At 36.0% G+C, this 25,756-nt stretch overlaps 1 protein-coding gene across 3 annotated transcripts in view; it reads left to right on the top strand.

The window, feature by feature from the left end:
• Window positions 1-16,430: 16,430 nt before the first annotated feature.
• Window positions 16,431-25,756, top strand: part of Prp4k (Pre-mRNA processing factor 4 kinase) — a 117,059-nt gene continuing 107,733 nt past the window's right edge. For 2 of the 3 annotated variants that reach the window (XR_014132136.1, XR_014132135.1), the window contains exon 1: window positions 16,431-16,598. Coding sequence is in view for 1 of the 3 variants with exons in the window: in XM_081764489.1 (XP_081620615.1) it covers window positions 16,594-16,598 (5 nt within the window). In the remaining 2 variants the exon portion in view is untranslated. The remainder of the gene's footprint in view (window positions 16,599-25,756) is intronic. The other variant, XM_081764489.1, reaches the window with a different exon arrangement.

The raw sequence follows: 25,756 nt of genomic DNA, 5'->3' as shown, positions 1-25,756 counted from the left end.
ATCAATCAAATCAAATTTATATTACAAATGCCGTTACCTAGTTTAACATAAGGATGACTAATGAATTAAGCGTTGGAATTTTACCCATATTACCCACATACAGAGTGTTTACAAAGTTTTTGTGTGCCGTGATTGCGAATTACACATGAAGAAAGTGTGGCTCTTTGTCATATTTTTTTTTTTTTTTTTTCTGAGGAAATGAAATACGCTGCATAAGTAAGAACACACATCAGAAGGGTAATCATGGCGTTACGTGTAAAAACAAATATGATGAAAAACTTCCTTTAATTAGAAACGTTTCCAAAATACAATGCCATAAAAACTTCGTCCGTAGTTTTAGACACGGTACGTGTTGAAATATCGCAACAAATCGATGCTGTGTTTAGAATGATACTTAAATAGTATTTTATGACATCAGCTTAAAATACTTATTTTCTTCGAATTTCTTGACTGCCAGCAACACTGTGCGCATCCAACTTTACCAGATGATGTTCGACGGATGTATGTACACTCATGTCCAAAATTATTGTCACATGTCTATAAATATGGTGTTGTAGGAATATAATTTGATAACGAATTCGCCCGGTATTTCTTATAACGTTAGTATGTATATAATCGGCAAAGACATGTATGTGACAAATTTCATGTCAAAAGAGCAGTAAATAAGAACAATAAAACTTTCATGTCCATTTTGCATTAGAATGAGTAAAGCAACATTTTGCTTTACTCATTCTAATTTTTGTATTTATAATTCTTTTCCTATGAAATGTGCCACAAATATACATTTCCCGATTATACACACAGTGTCAGTATTAAAAGTACCCTGTCAAATCAAATTATATTTTTACAAGATGACAGTTAAAGATATGCGACAATCATTTTGGACATGAGTGTACATTATTGCAAAAAATAGAACGAAAATCATGGAGTACACTTTTGTTGGGGATATTACTAATAAAAAATAGTTACATACTAACCTCGTTAGCAACACTTGTTTCTTTTGTTCAACAAATACTGGTTTAGTCTGTCCATTGCTTCCATGCAGCCAAGGGCGCCGATCGTGGGGGGGGGGGGGACGAGGGGACTCGGGCTCCCCCAAAGCTCATGTGGGCCCCCGTATTGTATTTATGAATATACAATATTATGCATAATTTGAATGCAATTTGTCTTATACTCCTCATATATATAAACTTACCTTCTGCATCTGAATGGACTCCCCAAATTTACAGAGAATTTGGCGCCCTTGCATACTTATCATAGGATGCCGTAAGTTATGAAGCATTGTCCTTAAAACAATAGGACTCATGCTGTTAATGAGGTTAATGATGCAGTGAAATCAATATAAGAGAGAATAGATCTCTTTTACCTGGATGTCTCCTAATGTGTTTAGACAACCCTGCGAAAAAGTCGTGGCTGGTCTTTCTTCGATATAAATTGCTGTTACTTTCATACGTGTTACTAAATACGGAAATTAGCACTAAACGTTAGCCGAATTTTTAATACAAAGCTGAAAACGACTGTGCATAGAGTCTGTAGTGTTTATTGCGTTTGTTTTTATTTAAATATCTGCTTTAACGTTCAAAATGGTTACATGTTCAGCTTACAAGTTAGTGTTCATTATCTTCAATGGGGCCCACGCTCCTATTCACAATGAGAGTCGCGCTTGCTCGGGCTCAGGCTCACATCCATCAATGCAGGGGCGGACCCAGGGGGGGCAATAGGGACAATTGCCCCCCCAAGGAGAGGAAACTTTCTTATTTTATATGCAAATAAAACCCATCCCATTGTTTGGATGGGATGTAGCTCTAAGTAGCAGTAATACAACCCACCATTCCCCCCAGAAGTCCGACCTGGATCTGCCTCTGCCTCAATGAGGATCGTACTTAGTAACCTCTTTAGAGTTCGTTCTCACCAGTGATTTATCTACACCTCCTAACACCCCCAGCACCCCCCTAAAATTTTCGGACACCCCCCGGAAATAAATTCCTTACATTCCTCTAACTAGGGGGGTGCAATATTAAAAAGATTAACTCTCGTTTTGTCAATCCCTCCAGAACTTTGTAGAAATATTTTAAATGATCTTATCCTAGAACGGGAACTCCTTTTTTGACTAATCTTTGGAGACAGGGAATACTATGCGAGGAGGAACCATTTAGAGAAATGCAGCACCGAAAAGCTTAACTCCTAGCGTGTTTGTATGTAGATCGGAACTCATATATAAAACGGCTGTAGTAGCGAGGGCGGGAACTAAATCCAAGCGAGCAAAATGCAAGGAAAATTCTCACGAGGGCAAAATCCAAGGGACAAAATCACAGGAGTATATATTGGATATAGCAGGGCATACAGTATATGATTATTTTTTCCCTTCAATTATCATATATTCTGAAATGTTATTTGTATTTTTTCAACTGAAATAACTTTTCTTTCTTTTAAAATGCTGAAAACTCAATATAAAACAAAAATGTTATAATAGAAGGGCAGATTTGCTTTAATTACTTTTACACATACCCATATAAACAGTTCTAGGTATTTCTATTTAATATACCTTTAATACACTTGAAATACGTTTACCATATTACAGTAAGAGCATTCATTTTAATTACGAAAGGTGACTGTGATGCTATTTAATTTTAAAAATGTCGTTCTTGTGTGGTAGCATAAACAGTCTTTTATTTTGAGTAATGTATAAATATTTATTTTAATTCTGAAACACTGATCGATTTTTTTAAAAGCAAAGACCAAAATGTGAAATATATATACATTAGCTACTTACTATAACAGTCTTACGTCTTTTATTGGATTTTCAGCATGTTTCTTTTTAAATTTATTTCCGTAAATTGAAGAATTTCAGACAGAGGCGGATTCAGGACGGACTTCTGAGGGAAGCAATGGGTTGTAATACTGCTACTTAGAGCTACTTTTAAGAGCTCCAAACTCTGGGATGGGTTTTATTTATATTTAAAATAGGAAAGTTCCCTCTTCTGGGGGCGATCGCCCCGATCGCCCCCTTGGATCCGTCTCTGATTTCAGATAACATTTTAGATGCATAACAGTTGAAGAACAAGTAATGATTCTTTTATTAATCTGCTCCTATGATTCTGTCGCTTGAATTTAGTCCGCTTTGTCTGAATTTTCCTTGGAGTTTGTGCTCTTGAATTTTGTCCTGCATACGTAATAATCTGTTTGGTAATTCTAACAGAGGCTGTAAGAAGAATAACTACTTCTTCAATTTTCATCATAAATTTTAGATTTTATTCTTCTTGTTCTTCTCGAAAAAATGACGAGGATACAGTTCTTTATCAGCAGTGTTATTCACATCTACTTTGGTAAAGATTAATGTGATTTAAAGAAAAAACTGCGGGCAAATGGAAAATTGATTGACTTAGTTGCAAGAAAGCAGTTTGACATTGTAACTGAAACGAACATAAAATAAACTTAATTCGGTATAATGTCAAATTATTTCACATCAAGATTTTATTCACTTTTTCAGTAGTTCATCTCTAACATGGTAAGAGTCGCAGTACGTAAAAGGTGCCACAGTTCACCCTCCTCAAGACATGTTTGGCCATATATTAAGTAAACAATGCAAGAGGATGCATAAAGCGATCCTTAAGAAAGAACGTTAGTGTTTTGCATCACAACTCCTTTTTCGGCATCATCTTATCAGCTGATTTGTCTTATATACATAATTCTATACTATATGCAATAGTATCATATATACTTCTATTTGCATATTTATATTGCCAATGTAAATAGCAGCAATAAAAAATACCAATATCAATATCAATATTGAAATTCTTGTATGTTTTCTGTAGTTTCAATCAAATCAAAAGGTCAGATAATCGGAGATAAGGGCCGTCTTACACATCCTTTTCAATTGTTTGCTTAATATATGGCCAAACATGTCTTGACGATGTGAACTGTGGCACCTTTTACGCACTGCGAGCAGTGACGGTTTTAGCGGGTAGGTCGGCTAGGCACGGGTCTACCCAAAATTTTGAAAAATATATAAATACTAAAAGATATAGTAAAGAGTAAATATATTTTCCACTTTTGATATTAATGATAAATAATTATTCAATAAACAGCATCAACCACTACTGTAAAAGTAATTTCCTATTGTCATTAATCATTCAAATGTGCATATGAATCCATACGCGAGGGAGCGGGCCTACCCAAAATTAAAATCCTAAAGCCGCTCCTGACTGCGAGCCTTAGCATGTTGGAGGTGAACTACTGGAAAACTGAATAAAATTTTTGTTGTGAAATGACTTGATACTAGGCCGAATTAAGTTTATCTGCGATTCAGCTACAATGTCAAATGGCTTTCTTGCAACTCAGTCAATCAATTTTCCATTTTTCTGCAGATATATATTTTTTTTTAATCGCATTCATTTTTACTGAAATAGATGTGAGTAACAATGTTAATAACATAACTGTATCTAGTCATTTTCCTAGAAGAACAAGTAGAGTAAGAACATCTAAGATTTATGATAAAACTTAAAGAAATAGTTATTCTTCTTACAGAATCTGTTACAATTACGGGAAAAAAATCTCTAGAAGAAATACCTCAATGGACAAAATTCCTCGTCTTGAAAGATTACGCAGAACGGAAATTCCCGTTCTGCCTAAAGATAAGATCATATAAAATATTTTTTACGAAGTGCTGGAAGGCCTTTAGGCAGAACGAGAAGACACCATTAAAAATCTTACTCTTTTGGTTTTTAAAATATCTTGAACCCCCTTTTTTTCAAGTGCCAATAGAATAAAACAATTTACTGACAAGATAAATTTTCAAGCAAAGCACGCAACGCAAGATTGAATAGAAATCTACCTTTACACGCCTGTGATCGTCACAACAACGTTTGATCAATCGATTGGCAACGATTTCATCTCGACGTCACACCAAGCATGAGAAAGCCGACGCTAATTTGCTCTGGCTGAGGAAGGAAATCCAATGCAATCGTTCGTTGCATCAACGAATTTCAAAGTTTGGGGAAAAAAAGCTAATTAAAAAGATAATAGTATACGACCTTAATACAAGATTGCACCCCCAGATTTTTTGAAAACCCCCTAAGTTCAAAATTCTGGATAAATCACTGGCGCTCGCTAACTTCGTTGGGACATGTGTTTACTTCGACTTGGGCTCACTACACTTACAAGGAGAAGGCACACTTTGCTAAGTGAAGTGAACTTCAGGGCCATTTTTTGCGAGGTGGTAGTGCACATTTAAAGAGTTAATATTACAAACTGGGAGAGCGCAATGGGCAAAAATGTCGGAGAAAAACAGTCTTATCTACTCGAGGCATATATCGTACGACGCGCAAACTTATTAAGCGACGGTGTGGCAGAGTGGGAAGAGTCAGCGACTCAAATGCAAAGGGTCCCGGGTTCGATTCTCGTTTTGAGTCAAACCTTCTATTTTTTTTGTTTTTTGCTTCAATCAATAAAGTAGGCATTTGTAACTATAAGTAAAATATTAATTCACCATATGTTTATAATGAATAAAACAATAGAAATTTTCAATCACTTGTAAATTCTTTTGATGTTCCATGCTAACTAGGAACCAAATTTAATCTCTTCCGTAAATATTATTGTTACTGCAGTCGTTGTGTAAAAAATGTTCTTGAAGCTTCGTGTCTACATTTGTTGACAATGTGACAATTACAAGGGGAATGAGGGGGAGCGGGGAAATCTACTTTCGTTATAGCAACATCTAGTATTAGCAAAGGGGACTTTCCCCCTCAACTCCTTTGTAAATCGCACACTGTCAACAGATGTAGACACGAAGCGTCAAGAACATTTATTACACAACGACTGGCGTCAAGGGCGCCGATCATGGGGGGCTCGTAGTAGTAGTCCCCCCGTTATGCGCGAATGACTCATCCTCACTCTCTTTTATGACCGGGGTGAAAGGTCAATGACCTGGCCCGGGGGCAATGACCTAGGGGTACCTAGGACCACCCCCTCTAAATTTTGGCAGGGGTACCTTGGCCCACCCCCTAAATTTTGGCAGGGGTACATAGGACCACCCCTCTTAAATTTTGGAAATTGCCAAATCTAAAAATTTGGTATGGTAGCCTAGGACCATAGTATGTACCTCTATCAGTATTGGGTGTCTATGTCGTTCCCTTTCATGGGTAAAAAATTGCCAAAAATTCAAATTTCGGGGGTTTTTGACCTAATTTATCCCCTTTGATGAGGTGTTATTACCCTATATGGTTATATGGGCGTATACAGGGGTCCATTCCCTTTCATAAGACATGGGTATATTAATGCACCCCTTGAAAAATTTGGGAGGGGTACCTTGGCCCACCCCTTAAATTTTGGAAATTGACCAATTTAAACATTGGGTATTATAGTACAGGACCCTAATATGTATTATGATAAATTTGGGTGGTCCACCTCGTTCCCTTCTAGGGGTACACAATTGCCAAAATATAAACGTAAGTAATACGTTGTACCACGTGTTTGGTTTCGACCTAAGTTATCCCTTTGATGAAGTGTTATTACCCTATATGGTTATATGGGCGTATACAGGGGTCCATTACCTTTCATAAGACATGGGTATATTAATGCACCCCTTTAAAAATTTGGGAGGGGTACCTTGGCCCACCCCTTCATTTTTAGAAATTGTCCAATTTAAACATTTGGTATAATAGTATAGAACCCTAGTATGTATCACTATAAATTTGGGTGGTCCACCTTGTTCCCTTTCATGGGTACAAAATTACCAAATTTTAGTACAACCACGTGTTTGGTCTTTTCACCTAATTTATCGCGTTTGATGAGGTGTTATTATCCTATATGGTTATATGGGCGTATACAGGGGTTCATTACCTTTCATAAAACATGTGTATATTGGTGCACCCCTTGAAAAATTTGAGAGGGGTACCTTGGCCCACCCCTTAAATTTTGGAAATTGCCCAATTTAAACATTTGGTATAATAGTATAGAACCCTATTATGTATCACTATAAATTTGGGTGGTCCACCTCGTTCCCTTTCATGGGTACACAATTGCCAAATTTTAGTACAACCACGTGTTTGGTCTTTTGACCTAATTTATCACCTTTGATGAGGTGTTATTATCTTATATCGTTATATGGGCGTATACAGGGGTTCATTACCTTTCATAAGACATGGATATATTAATGCACCCCTTGAAAAATTTGGGAGGGGTACCTTGGCCCACCCTTTAATTTTGGAAATTGCCCAATTTAAACATTTGGTATAATAGTATAGGACCCTAATATATATTACTATAACCTCGTTCCCTTTTAGGGGTACAAAATTGCCAAATATAAACGTAAGCAATACGTTGTACCACGTGTTTCGTTTTTTACCTAGTTTATTCCATTGGATGAGGTCCTATTACCTTATATGTTATATGGTCACGTATGGGGATTCATTTCCTATCATAAGACATAGGTACATTTGTGCACCCGGGAGGGGTACTTTGGCCCACCCCTTTCATTTTGGAAATTGTCCCTTTTATATGTTTGGTATTATAGTATAGGACCCTAATATAAATTACTATAAATTTTGGTGGTTCACCTCGTTTCCTTTCATGGGTACGAAATTGCCAAATTTTAGTACAACCACGTGTTTGGTTTTGGCTCAATTTATCCCCTTGGATGCGGTCCTATTACCTTATATGGTTATATGGTCATGTATATATTGGTCCATTTCCTATTATAAGACATGGGTACATTGATGCACCCCGGGAGGGGGATTCGCTATCATAGTACATGCCTCAACATGTATCATGATAAATTTGGATGGTCCATCTTGTTCCCTTTCATGGGTAAAAATTGTTAAAATATAAACATAAGCAATATGTTGTACCATGTGTTTGGTTTTTCGCCCAATTTCTCCCCTTTGATGAGGTTCTATTACCTTATATGGTTATATGGTCATGTATATGGGTTCATTTCCTATCATAAGACATGGGTACATTGACGCACCCTTTAAAAATTTGGGAGGGGTATCTTGGCTCATCCACTCGGTTTTAGAAATTGTTTAATATAAGCGTTTGGTATCATAGTACAGGACTTCAATATGTACCACTATAAATTTGGATGGTCCACATCGTTCCCTTTCATGGGTAAAGAACTACCAAAAATCAAATTTCGGAAGTTATAGACCCCTATTTAGCACGTTATATGGTTTATTACCTTCATATATTTATGTTCCCTTTTAAATTTGGGAATTATCAAATAACAAAATTCGGTAAACGTTTTCTAGGACCCATTGGTATTCCTCTTATGACCAAATATTCAAAATTTAAAGGTTATTGACCGGCTTTATTATTGAATAAGTACAGGATTTATTACTTTTTCATAAGACACAGGTGTATTTGTGTACCAATCTTAAATTTTGGGAGTGGGTACATTTCTTATTGTCATATCAATAATTGGTAATTGGATAGTATCTCATTCATAGGGTAAATCATTGTCAAATATGAGTATGATCACGTGATCAGTTATTAACCTATGATGGGATTAGGAGTCCAGAACATTGGTACATTGAAACTTTGTAGGATAATTTGAGAATGCGTCATTGGTTTTGATTATTCCCGCCAAATATAAACGTAAGCAAGACGTTGTACCACGTGATTGTCCTTGATGAGGTAGTGTACAGGGATTCATTTCCTTTGCTGTGGTACTTCTTAAGTTTGAGTACACACACTTTTAGAAAACAGTTGGTTCTACTCAGGTAAACAATTGACGGACATTATTGACCTTATTGAACATATAATGATATGATTAATTCTAAGACTTAGGTATATCAAGAGAAGTATTCTTTAAATTTGGGAATGGTGATAAACAGAATTTTAACATAAGGCGCGAAATTTGAAACAATACATTGAACTTTAGTCACAGCTCATAGTCTAAGATCATTGGTGGTGATTGATTTGAAATCTGATAGCTAACCTTATTGAATCTTATGACGCATAGACGAAAGGCAATACATACTACAACAGTTTAAAATTTAATCATAAGGTGATGTAATCTGACACTAGCAAAGTTATTGTTAATGCAATTTGGTTGGATGATCACTATCTTTCCTGCAATCTGATTGGTTGATCACTATCTTTCGTGCAATCTGATTGGTTGATGATTTTCAAATCTTTGCTGTATTCAGTTTTAAGTTTTGTTTAACATTTAAAAATCTTGGTTTCGTTCAACATTTTGCACTCACTGATAAATATGATCAAAACCGTTTATTTGTTAATCGAATAGTTAAAAACCGGATAAAGTTTGACGGTTAACCGTGAAACGTAAAATTTTTTGAAACTTTTTGTTTGAAAATTCTTGCTTTCAAATTTTTGTTTGAATTTTTTGTTTCAAAATTTTGTTTAAAATTTTTGTTTCAAAAATTTTTTGTTTAAAAATTTTTCGTTTGAAATTTTTTTCGTTTCAAAATTTTGTTTAAAATTTTTTGTTTGAAATTTTTCGTTTCCAAATTTTTTGTTTGAAATTTTTTGTTTCAAAATTTTGTTTAAAATTTTTTTCGCTTCAAAATTTTGTTTGAATTTTTTTCGTTTGAAATTTTTTGTTTGAATTTTTTCGTTTCAAAATTTTGTTTCAAAGATTTTTGTTCTAAATTTTTGTTTCAAAGTTTGGTTTGACATTTTTAAAAGTTTGTGCACTCATTAGTAAAGAACCGGAACTGTTTAGAGCAAAAACCTCTGGCAACATTGTGGTGCAATAGTACACGTCAGAATATGGGGTTGTACTTTGAAATGAAAAAACACAATTCATTGAAATGGATCATTTTATTACACTCCACATACATCCATACCAGATAGTGGTTCTGGATATTGTCGATACAATGTATTTTGAACTTCGTGCACTAGTTTGTCTTTAGCATATAATTTTAATTCCAATTGAAGTCTTTTAAGGTCTAATGCAATATCAATTGGTGGAAACTCAATGTCCATTTGATCACAAATAAACTGTTTATCAATACAGGTATGCACCCACGAACAACCATCACAATATCTAGATACATGTTGTACAATATGCGTGACACATTTTTCAAAATAGTACTTTTTCAGGAATATACTTGTTTTGTTGCACACTTCCACTGCATGTTTCACACACTGGAATACGTTTATAAATTTGTTCCATTCCGTTTCCGTTAGATACATCATGTTGCGAGGGACATAGAATGTACTCTTTTTACGTAACAACACCATCTTCTCTTCGAGGACTGTACGTAGCACCACTTCATGATTTGAGCCGAATGATTTGACTATGGTCACATTTAGCTCATCATGAAAATAATCATTCATTTGGTCGATTCGTGCCATTCTTCAAAGGTCAGTTGTACACCAAATTATTCTGCTTTGCCCAATCGAATCACAGGTTCAAATGTTCTAGCACTGATACCAATCATCACATGTTTTGTTTGAAATATATTTATTGGATAATAGCTTGCGAAGATGAACTCTTTATCGTTAGAAGTACACATCTTTCCTCCTGAAAAGCACTTGCTCAAATGATTTCGTGGGATGACACTGTATTTGCTGGTTTATAGTTATTGCTGACGTCATGTGCTGACGTTTGAATTCCTGATTTCATCACAGTTGCTGACGTCATGCCGACCAACCAAATTCATACAACTACGGCTGACGTCATTGGAAAGAAATGTGCTGATTCATGATTTCATCACAATTGCTGTGTACTAAATTCAAGTTGATGACTTCGACCCAAGAATCCTTTGTAACATAAAGATACAGATCCAGAATTTAAGAAACGCAGCAGTTCTTCTTGTTTCCATGGGTAAATATCCATGTGCTTCCATGGGCTTCCATGGGTAAATACCCATGTGCTTCCATGGGTAAATATCTTGCTGGTAAAATTATATTCTTATCATTTTCAAGCTTCACTACGATTCTTAATCCAAACTTTGTAGGGATTTTTTGGCTAGCTAAGATTCTATAAGGTACATTCTGTTGTAAATCAGTAATCTTGGTAAATGATTTCATCACATCACGCGTGTTTAGAAACTGCAGACAAGTAGCCATGATGACATTATCATGAATACTAACTCGAACGATGATGAAAAACTGATGACGTTGCATTATCATGTTCTGACGTGTACTATTGCACCACAATGTTGCCAGAGGTTTTTGCTCTAAACAGTTCCGGTTCTTTACTAATGAGTGCACAAACTTTTAAAAATGTCAAACCAAACTTTGAAACAAAAATTTAGAACAAAAATCTTTGAAACAAAATTTTGAAACGAAAAAATTCAAACAAAAAATTTCAAACGAAAAAAATTCAAACAAAATTTTGAAGCGAAAAAAATTTTAAACAAAATTTTGAAACAAAAAATTTCAAACAAAAAATTTGGAAACGAAAAATTTCAAACAAAAAATTTTAAACAAAATTTTGAAACGAAAAAAATTTCAAACGAAAAATTTTTAAACAAAAAATTTTTGAAACAAAAATTTTAAACAAAATTTTGAAACAAAAAATTCAAACAAAAATTTGAAAGCAAGAATTTTCAAACAAAAAGTTTCAAAAAATTTTACGTTTCACGGTTAACCGTCAAACTTTATCCGGTTTTTAACTATTCGATTAACAAATAAACGGTTTTGATCATATTTATCAGTGAGTGCAAAATGTTGAACGAAACCAAGATTTTTAAATGTTAAACAAAACTTAAAACTGAATACAGCAAAGATTTGAAAATCATCAACCAATCAGATTGCACGAAAGATAGTGATCAACCAATCAGATTGCAGGAAAGATAGTGATCATCCAACCAAATTGCATTAACAATAACTTTGCTAGTGTCAGATTACATCACCTTATGATTAAATTTTAAACTGTTGTAGTATGTATTGCCTTTCGTCTATGCGTCATAAGATTCAATAAGGTTAGCTATCAGATTTCAAATCAATCACCACCAATGATCTTAGACTATGAGCTGTGACTAAAGTTCAATGTATTGTTTCAAATTTCGCGCCTTATGTTAAAATTCTGTTTATCACCATTCCCAAATTTAAAGAATACTTCTCTTGATATACCTAAGTCTTAGAATTAATCATATCATTATATGTTCAATAAGGTCAATAATGTCCGTCAATTGTTTACCTGAGTAGAACCAACTGTTTTCTAAAAGTGTGTGTACTCAAACTTAAGAAGTACCACAGCAAAGGAAATGAATCCCTGTACACTACCTCATCAAGGACAATCACGTGGTACAACGTCTTGCTTACGTTTATATTTGGCGGGAATAATCAAAACCAATGACGCATTCTCAAATTATCCTACAAAGTTTCAATGTACCAATGTTCTGGACTCCTAATCCCATCATAGGTTAATAACTGATCACGTGATCATACTCATATTTGACAATGATTTACCCTATGAATGAGATACTATCCAATTACCAATTATTGATATGACAATAAGAAATGTACCCACTCCCAAAATTTAAGATTGGTACACAAATACACCTGTGTCTTATGAAAAAGTAATAAATCCTGTACTTATTCAATAATAAAGCCGGTCAATAACCTTTAAATTTTGAATATTTGGTCATAAGAGGAATACCAATGGGTCCTAGAAAACGTTTACCGAATTTTGTTATTTGATAATTCCCAAATTTAAAAGGGAACATAAATATATGAAGGTAATAAACCATATAACGTGCTAAATAGGGGTCTATAACTTCCGAAATTTGATTTTTGGTAGTTCTTTACCCATGAAAGGGAACGATGTGGACCATCCAAATTTATAGTGGTACATATTGAAGTCCTGTACTATGATACCAAATGCTTATATTAAACAATTTCTAAAACCGAGTGGATGAGCCAAGATACCCCTCCCAAATTTTTAAAGGGTGCGTCAATGTACCCATGTCTTATGATAGGAAATGAACCCATATACATGACCATATAACCATATAAGGTAATAGAACCTCATCAAAGGGGAGAAATTGGGCGAAAAACCAAACACATGGTACAACATATTGCTTATGTTTATATTTTAACAATTTTTACCCATGAAAGGGAACAAGATGGACCATCCAAATTTATCATGATACATGTTGAGGCATGTACTATGATAGCGAATCCCCCTCCCGGGGTGCATCAATGTACCCATGTCTTATAATAGGAAATGGACCAATATATACATGACCATATAACCATATAAGGTAATAGGACCGCATCCAAGGGGATAAATTGAGCCAAAACCAAACACGTGGTTGTACTAAAATTTGGCAATTTCGTACCCATGAAAGGAAACGAGGTGAACCACCAAAATTTATAGTAATTTATATTAGGGTCCTATACTATAATACCAAACATATAAAAGGGACAATTTCCAAAATGAAAGGGGTGGGCCAAAGTACCCCTCCCGGGTGCACAAATGTACCTATGTCTTATGATAGGAAATGAATCCCCATACGTGACCATATAACATATAAGGTAATAGGACCTCATCCAATGGAATAAACTAGGTAAAAAACGAAACACGTGGTACAACGTATTGCTTACGTTTATATTTGGCAATTTTGTACCCCTAAAAGGGAACGAGGTTATAGTAATATATATTAGGGTCCTATACTATTATACCAAATGTTTAAATTGGGCAATTTCCAAAATTAAAGGGTGGGCCAAGGTACCCCTCCCAAATTTTTCAAGGGGTGCATTAATATATCCATGTCTTATGAAAGGTAATGAACCCCTGTATACGCCCATATAACGATATAAGATAATAACACCTCATCAAAGGTGATAAATTAGGTCAAAAGACCAAACACGTGGTTGTACTAAAATTTGGCAATTGTGTACCCATGAAAGGGAACGAGGTGGACCACCCAAATTTATAGTGATACATAATAGGGTTCTATACTATTATACCAAATGTTTAAATTGGGCAATTTCCAAAATTTAAGGGGTGGGCCAAGGTACCCCTCTCAAATTTTTCAAGGGGTGCACCAATATACACATGTTTTATGAAAGGTAATGAACCCCTGTATACGCCCATATAACCATATAGGATAATAACACCTCATCAAACGCGATAAATTAGGTGAAAAGACCAAACACGTGGTTGTACTAAAATTTGGTAATTTTGTACCCATGAAAGGGAACAAGGTGGACCACCCAAATTTATAGTGATACATACTAGGGTTCTATACTATTATACCAAATGTTTAAATTGGACAATTTCTAAAAATGAAGGGGTGGGCCAAGGTACCCCTCCCAAATTTTTAAAGGGGTGCATTAATATACCCATGTCTTATGAAAGGTAATGGACCCCTGTATACGCCCATATAACCATATAGGGTAATAACACTTCATCAAAGGGATAACTTAGGTCGAAACCAAACACGTGGTACAACGTATTACTTACGTTTATATTTTGGCAATTGTGTACCCCTAGAAGGGAACGAGGTGGACCACCCAAATTTATCATAATACATATTAGGGTCCTGTACTATAATACCCAATGTTTAAATTGGTCAATTTCCAAAATTTAAGGGGTGGGCCAAGGTACCCCTCCCAAATTTTTCAAGGGGTGCATTAATATACCCATGTCTTATGAAAGGGAATGGACCCCTGTATACGCCCATATAACCATATAGGGTAATAACACCTCATCAAAGGGGATAAATTAGGTCAAAAACCCCCGAAATTTGAATTTTTGGCAATTTTTTACCCATGAAAGGGAACGACATAGACACCCAATACTGATAGAGGTACATACTATGGTCCTAGGCTACCATACCAAATTTTTAGATTTGGCAATTTCCAAAATTTAAGAGGGGTGGTCCTATGTACCCCTGCCAAAATTTAGGGGGTGGGCCAAGGTACCCCTGCCAAAATTTAGAGGGGGTGGTCCTAGGTACCCCTAGGTCATTGCCCCCGGGCCAGGTCATTGACCTTTCACCCCGGTCATAAAAGAGAGTGAGGATGAGTCATTCGCGCATAACGGGGGGACTACTACTCTCGTACCCCCCAGCTCATGTGGGCAGCATGTATTTTTATGAATATGTATTTTCATATGTATTTTTTATTGTTACATGTATTGTTGTATGCATTTTTATGAATGGGCCCTCCAAATTTACAGAGATATCGGCACCGTTGAATGTCATAAGCATAATACAACTCGTGATATCAGTATATTTACGGAATAGATTACATTTTCTTGCTAGTTAACATGGGCCATTGAAATATTTTACAAATGATTTTAAAATTTCTATTGTTTTATTCATTATAAACAAATGGTGAATTAATATTTTACTTATAGTTACAAATGCCTACTTTATTGGTTGAAGCAAAAAACAAGAAATAGAAGGTTTGACTTGAACGAGAATCGAACCAGGGACCTTTTGAACTTGAGTCATTGATTCTTCTCACTCTGCCGCACCGTCATTTGATAAGAATATATGCGGCGAGTAGAAAACTTTAAGACGGTTTTTCTCCGTCATTTTTGCCCATTGCGCTCTCCCAGTTTGTAATATTAACTCTTTAAATGTGCACCACCACCTCGCAAAAAATGGCCCTGAAGTTCAGTTACCAAAGTGTGCCTTCTCCATATTAGTGGGGCTCGTATTCAATGACGTCAGTGGGGCTTGCACTCATTTGTGCTCAGATTCGTTGTCTTCAGTGGTGCAAGCGCTCACTATTCTCGTTGAGGTTCGTGCTTACTCGGGTTCGGGCTCATTACATTCAGTGGAGCCATGCGCGCCGACTACGTGGGTGCTCCGGGGCTCCAGCACCCATACAAATAATCTTGTCTACCCAAAATTTAACTCATGGGCCATTGATTATAAATGGAGCCAACAAAGATGGCAGAGTAGACTTGGCAAAACTGTGACCTATGGCTTCATGATCTTGCAGTAGGAGCGCATCCTCTATTTTAAAAACATACCCGACTTCAACAAAGCAACTTTTGAAATAGGGAGTAGATGAGTTTACCCCTGTTTTTCCTTATCCTTGACCAACTGAAAGATATTTTTGATGCAATCAAATGTATATTTTCCTTAGAGCTTCTTGATAATCCTAATTGTTTAGGATTGGTGGAATGAGAATCTGGGAGGAAACGGGAGTACTTCGAGAAAACCTACGGACACAATGTTGTCCACCACAAACTTACTTAGCCGGGATCGAACTAGGGACCCCACGCCATTTCATCAAAATCGAATAATTAAAGACTTATAGAGAACAGATATAGATTCATTAAAATCAGGTAATTTTTTAACGAAAATTATCATGCAAGATGGGACACAGAAAACATACACAAAACATTTCTTGAGTAGATGTATTTAAATGAACATTTGGGCGTTTATGTGATACCTCACATTTGCAAATTCCACTGTAAAAGAAAGAATTACAGTGACGGAAATTGACCTTTCTTGACACTTTAAGGATAGTTTCGCTCTCTAGTATCTGGCAACGATGTATACGTTTAGCAATCGCATAATGGTGGACAATTGTGGTGTATGTCATATAGTAGAGTTTATGTGAATTATTTTGATGTGAGTGATTGCTTAAGGTATTTGGTAAAGTAGGCCTGATTTTTAAAGCTAGAAATTATTGTAGCTGACGTTCCATAGGAAAAAAATGGGGTAAGTGTTACTTCAGTGCTAGTATATAGGTGTACTTTTTATGCCACGCGAAGTGTAATTTTTATACTTCTCGTAAACGTGTTAAATGTAGTTAGGTGCAAAAGATAATTAAAATGAAAATATACAAAATAAACAGCTTTTCCGAATTACTCGTAGTATGTAGATACGAATAATAGCAAGTAATAATGAATTTAGCAAGATAATTCCTTAAAATAAAATGTATAAATAACTTGCAATATATTCTGTACTGATAGTGATATTTGTGTACTTATAATAATAAAGATCGTATTTTCTAATAAAATACTCATGACTAAGGCAAAATAGAAGAATTCATATTTTAGTTCTCTTATAGTGTATGAAAGAAGCTTATTATTATTTTTTTTTCGAGTTTAAGGAGCAGATTGAGAATACCCAGGTAAAAAGTTTTAAATACCGTAACAGGGTGTCTGTCGGTCACAAAAGTCACGAAATCAGAAAATGGTCATAAAAGTAAAGAAATTTAGCTTTTGGGTCACGATTTTTTTTTTAAATCTATAAATATAAGTATGGACCGTAATATTTTGTTTTATAAAACGTCAAAATTCGCCATCAAAAATGGGTATGGTCGGCTTTAGATGCTTCCAAATCACAAGCAAAGCACGCTTCTATCGCATGCATGAAAATACGGCCTAATTCGCACCCAAATTTTCACTTGAGAATGTTGTGAAATTTTATTGTTTGGTAAAGAAAAGGTCACGATAAAGTCACGAGGTATCATTTTCGAATTATAGTAGACACCTTGTCATAGACTGAAAGTATTTGAGAACAAGTTCCTGAGACGAATATTCGGGCCCAAGAGGAACGGGAATAGGGGATGGCGGAAACTTCATAATGAGGAACTTCATAATAATGAGGCTTAGGTGGGCAGGTCATGTAGCTAGAATGGAAGAAAGTAAAAATGCGGGTTAAATTCCAAATTTGGGCGTCCGTTTCCAGCAAAATTTTTAAAATTTACAGGAAAGATATGGATAATTTGATCGTTTGTGTACTTGATAATATATAAGAGTCTCGAAAAATATGTTTATTTGTTATATATAAGCGGTTATAAACATGGAACTATACGGCGAGCGGAGGGAACTACTTGGCGCAAGGTAACCGAACAGTTGCATTGTGGGAAAGAAACGAACATTTATGATATCAACATGGCAAATGTACCAGGGCAATGAACTAACAGTTTTAACATTTGTGAAGCAATACGTTGATAACGAGCAAAATCTTTTAAAAGTTTGTGAAGAGCACGTATTAATGAACCTAAACAAATTGTAGAAAGTGTGGAAAGGAGATAACAGCGAAAAAACGTCACGAAAGCGGACGCCCAACTTCGGAATAAATGCCAAAAATGCTTTCAAAGTCTTGACTGGAAGACCAATCGGAAAACGACTATTAGGTAGACCTAGGCGCAGATGGGAGAACAATATTAAGATGGATCTCGCAGAGATTGGAGTACAAAGTAGAAACTGGATGCAGTTAGCTAAGGATAGAAGTCAGTGGAGAGCTTTTGTGAACGCGGCATTGAACCTCCGGGTTCCATAGGCCATAGAGTGGGTGAGTGAGTTAGTAGACACTCTGTTTAAGTGAGAATGAAACTCTGGTGCAGATTTACACTAGTCCGTTATAAAAATGGTAATTTTACGGTTAAAATGAATAAGTGTATATATGAGAGGACTGTAGTCAGGGTTTGAAAAAACCCGGGTATTTTTGAAAAAACCCAACCCACCTGGGCCCATGTGGGTTTTTTCGGGTTTAATTGGGTTTTTTCGAAATATTTCAATCTCTTTGGGGTAAAAATGTTAAAATATGATTTACATTTCATGAGTGTCATTGTCACAACTTGCAACAATTTTCTATTCACTGCTGTTTTGAAAACAATGCCGCCATTTTGAAATTTTATATTGGATCGCCGAAAAAATATATACAGCAAATTTAGAATGTCTTGTGCTTCTACCCTCAAAATATCAGCTTAAAAAGTCCGAAAATTGCACCTTGTAGCATGGATACCCGCTATTTTGAAAAATGGACGCCATTTTGAAATTTTATGCCGCCAAAATATATAAAGCTAATTTAGTCTCTCGTGCTTCTACTTTGAAAATTTCAACTTGAAAGACCTAAAATTGCGCTTTGTAGCGTGGATATCAGCAGCGGCGCAAATATGTCTTCAACATTGGGGGGACGGGTAATATGGTATATATATATATATATATATATATATATATATATATATATATATATAGATAGATAGATAGATAGATAGATAGATATATGCGATGTATAAAATATTTATGAAGGCGAAAAACATGTCGGTCCCGGCGTCCTCCACAGGGAACATAAAATATGACGACATTATTATTGCTTTATAACTTTAAAATCCGACCGGCAACATTGAAAACTGTTTACAAGGGATGATCCAAATATGATCATTCCCTGTAAACAGTTTTCAATGTTGCCAATCTGATTTTAAAGTTGTAAAGCAATAATAATATCGTCACATTTTATGTCCCCTGTGTGGGACTCCGGGACAACATGGGTAGGGGAGCAGAGTTGTCTTCAACATTGGGAGGCGGTCAGATTTGAGGCTTATTCTGGGAGGTATCAATTTCATCTCACTTTTCTTTGTGACAGTTGGACACAAATCATCACATTTCTTCCTAAAAGACACATTTCCAATCGGATTATTGAGGAGGGCAGTTCCAAGATTGTAGGGGATATGCCCCCATCATCCCCCCGGGGTTTTCGCCAGTGGATATCAGCCATTTTATTTTTTAAAAAAAAAAGCGCGTCATTTTGTAATTTTACGTTGGTATGCTGCCAAAATCTAAACAGAAAATATAGTGTCTCTGGTTTGTATCCTGAAAATTTAAAAGACCAAAAGTTGAACACTGTGTGGTAAAGGCAGACAAATTAACGAATATAGATCGAGTCATCCTAGGAGCCTCAGTGACGTTCGCCAAATATGAATACCAAATAGCTATATTAATTTAAAACAGACATAATTCATCAAAATGTCTTAAATAATTTTGAACGTAAAATAAATGGTCTTATTGCTGAATTTCACTTTCGATGCTTTGTGCATTCAATTACGGGAATTACCCGAGCACTTGTTGCAAGACCGTTCTTTTCCGAAAATTAATTTAAAACAATTAACAAAGATAGGCCTATAATTCATATTTTATAAAGTAAATGTTTCAAAATGTCTAAAATGAAATGAAATATCCTCCAGCGTAAAATAAATAGTTTTATTGTTGAAGTATTCACTTTCGATTATTTATGGGTTCAATTGCGGGAATTTCTCGTACACTTCTTTCACGACAGGTTTTCCCTGAAAATGCAGCTTGCTTTACTGTCATAGCCTTCTCTGTGTTTACTGTACATCGAAACTTCCATTAATACTGAAGTTTGAATGCAGCACTTGAAATAGTAAGTGTTACGTAGTCTTCGGAGCTCCGATGATAAGCATTAAGCTTCTTAATTTTGACAAGAATTTTTACGTTATTGCTAGTGTTGATTCTACAGAATGCTTATTTGAAGGCTAGCAACAAATGATTGAACTTAATTGTTGTTGGAAAACCAAATTTTTTAATGTTACCATCAAAGGTTAGAAATAATACTAATAGTTTTACTAATGTATTTACATATTTACTGTTAGTACCGGCACCTATGACCTTAAACCCATCAACGAATGAGGGATAACGTCCCTCTGCGGCGCCGAGTTAGGTAACACACTGTTCACGGAAAGTATTTTCTATAATACAATCGTTTATTTTACTTCAAATAGGCTATAAGCATAATCCGCACATTAATTTGTTCTACAATAATCTCAAGCTAAGGTGAGGTTTTTAATTTATTTATTTATTCATTCATTCAGTGCATTTAGAGCTTTATAAAGGTCTTATGTTGAATATTGTTGTCTATCTTAACATCTTAACATGAAAGCATATAATTCGCCCAAATAAAGTTTAAAATCTGATAGAAATAACTTTCAATGTGATCACCTTAGTTGTACCAATAATACGCTAGCAAAAAAGTCAAAAACCCGGTGGGTTTTTTCGGGCTGGGCCCACTTGGGCAAACCCTGACTGTAGTAGATATTAAGATTTTGCTCATAGACCCTGTAATCGGAGAAATATAAGACTGTTTTAAATGTCATTTACCTACCAGTAATTACGTATGGTTCTGTTAATTATACCTTATTCACAATTACTTCCCTTTCCCTACTTCAGTTATATTTGTATTTCGCAGATATATGTTAATTTCCTGTTTTGTGTATTTTTCATTGAGTTAGTATGTATTCATATAGTGTTACTGCACAAAAGAAGTATCATTATACTTTGCACTGCGGACTTTTATTTTCAGAAATATTGAAAACAATGTTTCAGTTGAATTATGATCTTGCTTCCATACCTTATCACTGTATGGAAGAAGTTGTATTAATGGGTGCAGATTAACTTGAAGAGGACAAATTACAAATACAGCATGTGGGCATGCTGCATAAAACATAAATGAAATTTAAAGCACGAATCAATTTGCGTTAGGTGGCCACTAAAAGCATGAATGCTACTAAGCGAGTCGGGGCAGCGGCGCAGTAGGGAGTATCCACGCGGGGGTGCGTTGGTAAGAAGCAGGCGCGTCAGCGACAGTAGGTATATGCATAAACTAGGATAGTGGAAAAACACTTCATATGGCATAAAAACGCATGCCTTGCGTGTGACACCTTTACGATCACTTTGTAGACTCTCCTTAGTTACATAACACTTAGTAACATCTACATCTTCGTTATGGGGTACTATGTGGTAAGCAACACACTTTCTATTTCATATTTCTACCTTCTTACACATGTGAGAGGTAAGATCCCAGTGTATATTGATTAACTGTACAATCCTAGTGTGAAATCAATTCACATATTTCTTCCGTAGGTTTTACAAATTTATGCCACCCTAAAATAAGATAGCACCTATCACCAAAGGGGCGATACCGGTACGTTGTGGGACACTGTAGAATGTTGCTAGAATCAGTAGCGATCTTGCTCTCCCCTACTGCATCATACACTTCAAAGGTTAGTTGCTAAGACAATGAGTTTGAATTTTGAAACACTGACACACCATTTCATTCATTTCTCATCATCGTTGTCTCTTTTAGCCTAACCGGCATCAACGTGGGACGTTAAACTCAAAGATTTCATTTCACATTAGGGGGGCGCGGTGGCTCAGTGGTAGAGCGTTCACCTCTGGTGCTTGGGGTCCCGGGTTCGATCCCAGCCTCCGCCAAGTGAACTTTGTGGCGGACAAACACCGTGCTCGTGGGTTTTCTCGGGGTTCTCCCGTTTCCTCCCACTTTCTTCATTCCACCATTTCACTCATCTCTCATCATCACCGTCTCCTTTAGCCTAACCGGCATAACCGTGGGACGTAAAACTCAAAGATTTCATTTTTTCATTTCACATTATGCTCTATTGTTGGTTTACCTGACATGGCCTCACTACGCGCCTTCCTATAGTCCAAGATTAAACTTCGTCTTTCTCTGTAATTAATCACTGTACAGTGATGATCTTTATTGTTCTTTTCGTTTGTCTGATGCTTAAAGTTCGTATAATTCACTCAATTTCTTCCGTCAGAACCTGTTTGTGTGACTTAACTAGATATTAACTTCCAGTGTGAAATAATGTAGATTAATAATTGTTCATTAAACAAAAAAATCAGTTCTTTTGCATGAGTTGATTCCCTAAGACGTTCTGGGCTGTTATTACCCTTTCGCATGTTCAAATACGTGCAGATTGATAATACTACGCGTAAATTGATGTGCCCTGGAATGGCTCTCTGTATCGTAGTCTCTAACTTTGAGAGCCTCCTTGTATTTGGTTCCTGCTGCTGGTACTCAATCGAAAAGATCTTTTTTTTTTTTTTTTTTTTTCCAAGCCATCCATCCTGAGTGGGTTTTTTCCTTGGTTTTCCTCATCCGTACCAGGCAAATACTGGGACAGTACCTAAAATAATGGTCCCAGGCCGCTCTGCTTCCTTCCTTCCAAATTTCTTGGGCAGTATGATCGCCAAGGGGTGTTATCCCTCATATATGACAGGTTATTATTGCCATGGATGCCGGCAGCCCAGAGATCTGATTTCTAATCCCAATATTCCCTGGAAATGATCACGTGTTGTTCTATCATATGCAATTATTTCATCACGAAATTCACTCGTAGTGTATCAAAAGTTGTTTCTCAGATTGGGAGTTGTATTCATGAGTGCAGATTCTCTTGGCTTTCCCTTAGGAGTGTAATGAATACGCATCCGAACATGTGCCATAAAAACTATTGGCCAAAATATCAGCTTGTACTATATGGCTAAAAAGCGAGAATGGCACTTAAACCGTCAGGGCAGGAGCGCAGCAGAGGGACCCACACTACTGGTGCGTTCTTAAGGAACAGATGCGTATAAACAAGGATAGTGCAACAGACACTTGGTATCGCACTCACTTTAACCCTACTGTAGTCCTTGTAATGATTTGACACTAGTAACAATACACTCGTAAACAAAATATTGGTTTCCTACGTTGTGCAGAAACGCTCCAACAGTGAAATATAGTATTCTGAACAATCTTTGTCATGGCCACTCCCTCATTTTAACCGTAAAATTACAATTTTCATTATTCTTAATCAGTACCAAAGTTGCTTTCCGCTGGCAGAGTATTTCTGCAAAATGTACGAAGCTTCATTTTGTGTTTAAAAAGTGTAGCGTGAACTATCATAAGTGCTATAGGAACTGAGATACTTGTAAATTCAACACACAAGCAGTTGTCTACCTTAACCTACTTGACTTTTCTTTACCGTGGCACACGGGGGGCCGCGGTGGCTCAGTGGTAGAGCGTTCACCTCTGGTGCTTGGGGTCCCGGGTTCGATCCCAGCCCCCGCCAAGTGAACTTTCTGGTGGACAAACACCGTGTGCGTGGGTTTTCTCGGGGTTCTCCCGTTTCCTCCCACTTTCTTCATTCCACAATTTCATTCATTACTCATTATCACTGTCTCCTTTAGCCTAACCGGCATAATCGTGGTACGTAGAACTCAAAGATTTCATTTCATTTTTTTTACCGTAGCACACATTAGTAGGTTTTTTCTTCGTGAAGAATAATTTTCATGTCATTAGTTTGCATGCATATTATCAATCTGTACGCAATAATATAGACACGCGCTAGAAAAGCTGCAGTCCAGGATGTCTGTCCAAGAATTGGCTACTTAAAGCAAGAAAAGTTATTTATTTGTGTATTAATTTATTTTTATTTTTGACAAACTATTGTAACCTTGCATCGAAAGGAACATATAGATTGATTGTATGCGTGGAAACTGATGTGGCATGAAAATTATTATTCATGCGAAAAACATAGACCAATTTGTGCTATGTGGCTGCTAAAAAGCGAGAATTGCATTTGTGCCGTTCCTGGTGGAGAGCACAAGAAAATTCAGTTTCATTAATCAGCCATCGTTTTTAACTTAAAAGGCATAATCGTGCGACGTTAAACTTTAAAAGAACATTTAAAATTTCTCTTATTCTGCGTTAGAGTAGGCTGGTAGCAACAGTGACACACACAAAGACTGTTATGATGGGGAAAAAACATGTACTAACTTGTGCTAGGTAAGCAAGAATTAGTATTTATTCCGCCTCAGGACAGAGCAGAGACGGTGGGGAGTGCGTCCGTACTTTGCAGGCGCGAAGCACAATGAGTATGGACTAAAACGATTATTCATGCGAAAAACACGAAACACACACCACCAACCTGTAATAGCTACCCATTACAAGTAACAGTTTTATCGTGTTTGTATGTTGTGGTTATAAATACTTTGTAATCCCTTAACTGAGCAACTATTCTAAAGATGCAGGTGCATTTCTTAAGCGTTGCAAACTATGGTTAAACTTTTTTTTTTCTGTCAGGTTTTCCATATAATCTAGCAATTGGTACTCGGAGTAAAATGGCGAGTCAGCGATTCGACTCGTACTACGTAATTAATATAATTTACACTTAAATGGTTAAATATGTTTTTCGCAGTTTCAGCTTGTGTAGTATGTAGGAAATAAGTCTTGTGACAGAAATAAACTTTCTGCTGGTAAACATGATTGAAAGTACTCAGAATTGTCAACAGATATAATTGTAATTGTTTCACTCTCGTAACCCTGTGCATTGTGCAGAAATACTCTGCCGATGTATATTAATTTATTAGACAGCAGGGTTGGTTGGTTTAAACCAGCTGGTTTTTTCATAAAAAACAACTGGTTTAAACCAAAAACGAAAAATGTTCGTAAAAGTGTAAGGGTTCGTAAAATCTTAATGAACACACATTTGTGGGTTATCACGTTTCATTCCCGTATATTATTCGTATTATATTCAGACCTAAATTCCCCATTCAGTACTCAAAGAGATTATGCTACAAAAGCAACTTTGTTCTTTTTATAAGTTTATGAATGTTCTTTTCTGTTTTTTTTAAACATGTAGTTATTATTGTTATGCAATTGCAATCAAAGAAAAATTCTAAATATTGGTTCGGTTTGATAATGTTTACTGTTGTTAAAATACATCGAAGTGCCGTACTTTTGGGAAGGGGGGGGGGGGGACCACGACAGGCATTTAGTCAGAAGTATCTTTATTCACTTTTCTTACTGATATGCAAATTAAGTCATTGTATTTCTTTAACTTGGACTAATAAGAGTCGTAGTAAACTAACTTGGACTAAATTAGTTATTCTGTACTGCAGTATTTTGAAATTATCCATAAGTAATTCTGTATAATGGTTTCATTTGGGTAACTGTTTATCTTTTTGCCCTTCTGAAATGACTTGACGATTATATTAACAAGTATGTAAAGATCAGTACAACGTATTTTTATCAGGAGTCCTTCGTGAGTGAGTCAGCAGACGTATCGCCAGTTAATCCCGGTTTCGAGTTCAGATGGAGGACAATTTCTCTCGAATGTAAGCCGAGAAGCGGTTTGGATTTCGCTTTAAGCTTATGTAACCCCTTCCAGCATAACCCGCTTGTTGTATAATAAGACCAAGGCGAAACAACCTTATTTCTGTCCATATGTCATATAAACACATAGAGCAAATTATTTAAACCACTTTAATGACGGTTTTTTGCAGTGA

Source organism: Thermobia domestica, chromosome 7, assembly GCF_964235325.1.
Source record: "Thermobia domestica chromosome 7, izTheDome1.hap1.1, whole genome shotgun sequence".
NCBI classification, from domain to species: domain Eukaryota; kingdom Metazoa; phylum Arthropoda; class Insecta; order Zygentoma; family Lepismatidae; genus Thermobia; species Thermobia domestica.
Note: the sequence above shows the minus strand (reverse complement) of the source record. Positions and strands in the feature narration are given on the sequence as shown.